Source organism: Bison bison, unplaced genomic scaffold (assembly GCF_000754665.1).
Source record: "Bison bison bison isolate TAMUID 2011002044 unplaced genomic scaffold, Bison_UMD1.0 scf7180017851104, whole genome shotgun sequence".
Classification (NCBI taxonomy): Eukaryota; Metazoa; Chordata; class Mammalia; order Artiodactyla; family Bovidae; genus Bison; species Bison bison.
In genome coordinates, this window is record NW_011481677.1 from 12,090 (window position 1) to 16,480 (window position 4,391).

At 39.7% G+C, this 4,391-nt stretch overlaps 1 protein-coding gene across 1 annotated transcript; it reads right to left on the reverse strand.

The window, feature by feature from the left end:
* Nucleotides 1-2,019: 2,019 nt before the first annotated feature.
* LOC104995960 (olfactory receptor 7A17-like) lies at nucleotides 2,020-2,976 on the reverse strand. The gene has a single exon (XM_010850041.1). The coding sequence runs from the start codon at nucleotides 2,974-2,976 to the stop codon at nucleotides 2,020-2,022; it is 957 nt and encodes a 318-aa protein (XP_010848343.1).
* Nucleotides 2,977-4,391: the final 1,415 nt, after the last annotated feature.

Sequence of the window (4,391 nt, forward strand, 5' to 3'; positions counted from 1 at the left end):
GAAATAACAAATGCCTTTTTCACTTAGGTAAAGTTCTGTTCATTCTGATTTTAACAATTCAACAAACTGGTAACAAGAGGCCTTTCTGTGTTTTTCAGTTAGGTGACACAGTAACACAAGTCTTTTGTTTTTTTTTACCTGAGTTGCATCTGAGTTGCATTTATTGAAGTAGGAAATGCAACCCACTCCAGTATTCTTGCCTGGAAAATTCCATGGACAGAAGAGCCTGGAGCTCTGCAGTCCAGGGGGAGGCAAAGAGTTGGACATGACTGAGTGAGCATGCATGCACTCACTCATCTAGCTATTTAAAAAAAAAAATTTTTTTTTGGTCGTTCACTCTCCCTAGCAGAGGCATTGCTTGGTGCATTGTCATCACAGCTGGTGCCTCCGGGGTCACTAGCGTCTTGGTGCTGCTAATGTCCCTGACATGGCTGGCATCTCTGCTCAGGGAACCATGATAGTGGGCAATTTTGCATCATCCAGGGTTACCTGGTTCAAGGTCCCCACCAGCACTGCTGCCTGTTTCCCTTTGGTTGTAGATAATCCTGCATCTGGAAGGCCAGGTTCACGTGTGCCACCTCCACTGGTGCTTCTAGGTGCTATGGGTCTATGGACTCAGCTACCTCATGGACTCAGCCAATGGTTACATTGGGCTGGGACTGGGGGCACTGCCTTTTGCTGTTTTCCCCTAGATGCACCTCATCTATGTGTTCTAATCAACCCAATTTAACAAGTAAAATTGTATGAATCTCTGGACTCCTGGTTATTGGACAGGTGAATATTTGCTGACTTATGGAAGTCTGATTAATCAGAGATAGAAGGGGAGAGACAAAGAGAGTGTCTTGTGCTACCATGATGCTGATGTCATCAAAGATAGATTTATTTTTTTGGAGACTGTGACATTGAGATATATATATATATATATATATATATAAAGAAAGAGAGAGAGAGAGAGTTAACTATCATTTATTGGTGAACAAAGACATCCAGTATAACAGTATACAACATCATGGTTGAGACTTTAGCATTACAACATAGAAAATAACAGGTGAGCATAGATTCATGAGGAGCCAAACAGAGATCAGGATAACCACACACTATACAAACTCATTTGTTAATAAACATTATATTAAAGCATCTACTACAAAAATGAGTTATTATGCAGCAATAGCTAACTGGTCAAAAATAAAAGTGAACAGAACCAAAGACAATTATATTAATTGGCTTCTTCTCAACTATGTACTTATTCTAATATTTAAAGGTAGCATTCATGATTACTCTGTCTTTAAATTTTATTTAAGATAACTATATTAAAAATTGGTACATTAAGTTTCCTCTCCAGATAAGCAGGAAAAGATGAAAAGTGTGCTTGTTGGTACTAAACATGTAACCTGGAATTACATGACTGAATAGGCATTTCAGTCCTCCAGTGAGCCATTCTTTGGTCATGTATATATTTTGATATACAAAGTTCAGTCTGAACAACACAGTGGTGAAGGGCACTGACCTTCTGTGCAGTAAAAAATCTAAATATAATTTTGCAGTCAGCTCCCTGTATCCACAGTTTCATATCTGAATGTTCAATGTAATCTATTAAAAGTTATTTTAAATACCTTAGTTGTCAACTTTACTTTAAACAAATATGAGTAATTAAACTAATAACTATCATTTAGAATAATAAGAGAAAAATTACTTGTAATGACATATGTCATTCAAGAATACCTGTGGTGGATTCATTTTGATATAAGAATAAATTATTCTTAAGAAACTCAGTCTCTCATGAAGTACATGAGTATTTCCAAATATTGCTGATTCAAATGTAGGAAAATTTTGAAGTAGGAATAAGTACAAATAAAAAGCCTATATATCAGGTTGAGGAGAAAGCTTAATAAATCAATACATGGAATTATTTTAATGAAAATTCCAGTGAACAATGAAAAGAAGCAAATTTGATTCTGCAATGATCAAAGAATCATAATTTCTGATTCTGAGGCTTTGAGTCATGCCATCAAGGTCACTTCATTTCCCCCAGCAGAGTTGGCCTTTTCTACCTAATATTTCATAGAATCTCTTCAGAGCCCCTTTTATGTCTTTATTCCTTAGACTGTAGATAAAGGGGTTCAGCATGGGTGTGACCACTGTGTACATCACTGAAGCTGCTGCACCTGATCTTGAACTGTGGGGAGCAGCAGGGTTAAGGTGCACTCCTAGGACAGAACAATAAAATAAAAAGACAACTGAGAGGTGAGATGCACAGGTGGAAAATGCTTTATACTTTCCCTCAGCTGATGAGATTCCACGTATGCAAGAAACTATTTTAGAGTAAGAGTAAAGTATCCCAGCAAAAGGACCACCACCCAGCAAGGTAGCTGCAAAATACAATACCATGTCATTAAAAAAGGTGTCAGAACAGGCAAGTTGTAAGACTTGATTGAGTTCACAGAAAAAGTGGGGTATTTTGAAGTCTGCACAGAAAGACAACTGCAACACCATTAACTTCTGTAACAAGGAGTACATGACACCCACGACCCAAGATATCAGAACCAGGAGACCGCAGAGTCGGGGGTTCATGATGACCGTGTAGTGCAACGGGTGACAGATGGCCACAAACCGGTCATAGGCCATCACAGCCAGGAGAAAGTCATCTAAACTTGCGAAGAGTATGTAAAAGTACATCTGGATGATGCAGCCTTCAAAGGTGATCAATTTGTTCTGTGTCTGGATGTTCCACAGCATCTTTGGGACAGTGGTAGAAGTGAAGCTGATGTCTACAAAGGACAGGTTGGAGAGGAAGAAGTACATGGGGGTGTGGAGATGGGAGTCTGAGATGGTGGCCAGGATGATAAGCAGGTTTCCAAACATAGTGATCAGGTACATGGACAGAAAAAGTCCAAATACGAGGGGCTGCAGCTCAGGTGCCTCTGAAAATTCCATGAGAAGAAATTCTGAAACTTCTGAAATGTTTTGTGGTTCCATGCCTTGTAGGTAACTACCAAGATATAGAATAATAACTTATTAACTTTTACACAAGCAAGCATTAGCAACCTAGCATGCATGCATGTTCAGTCACTTCCATCATGTCCAACCCTGCGATTCCATGAACTGTGGCTTGCAAGGCTCCCCTGTCCATGGGATTCTCCAGGCAAGAATATTGGAGTGGATTGTCATTTCCTTCTCCAGGGGATCTTCCCAATGCAGGGATTGAACCTGTGTCTTTTACTTCTTCTTCACTGGCAGGCAAGTTGTTTCCCATTAGTGCCAGCCCAACATAAATGCTATTACTTACATTTCACAGTCAAGACATTAACTTCAATAGGTATCAGTAGGGGGTGAGGCAAAGTCCTTTCTCATTTTTCTTATATGGCATCTTTTCTTTGTTATTTATGTTCTTTGAGCTTTAATCTCTCCTTTGTAGGTTCAGTGGGCACACTACTTCTGGTTTTGTTCTTTTACCAGCATTCAAAGCCCTCCCTAGCCCATACTCTATAAATCATGTATGTGCCATGATTATTCATCCTTTTACACTGAATAACTTTATTCATATGATTTTCTCATTTGTAATACATATATTTATTTAACTATACTCAGTTCAGTTCAGTCGCTCAGTCATGTCCGACTCTTTGCGACCCCATGGACTGCAGCATGCCAGGCCTCCCTGTCCATCACCATCTCCCAGAATATACTCAAACTCATGTCCATTGAGTCAGTGATGCCATCCAACCATCTCATCCTCTGCTGTCCCCTTCTCCTCCTGCCTTCAATCTTTCTGGCATCAGGGTCTTTTCAAATGAGTCAGTTCTTCACATCAGATGACCAAAGTATTGGAGTTTCAGCTTCAGCATCAGTCCTTCCAATGAATATTAAGGACTGATTTTCTTTAGGATGGACAGGTTGGATCTCTTTGCAGTCCAAGGGACTCTCAAGGGTCTTCTCCTATACTACGGTTCAAAAGCATCAATTCTTTGATGCTCAGCTTTCTTTATAGTCTAACTCTCACATCCATACATGACTGGAAAAACAATAGCTTTGACTAGACAGACCTTTGTTGTCAAAATAATGTCTCTGCTTTTTAATATGCTGTCTAGGTTGGTCATAACTTTTCTTCCAAGCAGCTAGCATCTTTTAATTTCATGGCAGCAGTCACCATCTGCAGTGATTTTGGAGCCCCCCAAAATAAAGTCTGTCACGGTTTGCATTGTTTCCCCATCTATTTGCCAGGAAGTGACCCTTATGGCAGGAAGTGAAGAGGAACTAAAAAGCCTCTTAATGAAAGTGGAAGTACAGAGTGAAAAAGTTGGCTTAAAGCTCAACATTCAGAAAATGAAGATCATGGCATCTGGTCCCATCACTTCATGGGAAATAGACGGGGGAACAGTGGAAACAGTGTCAGA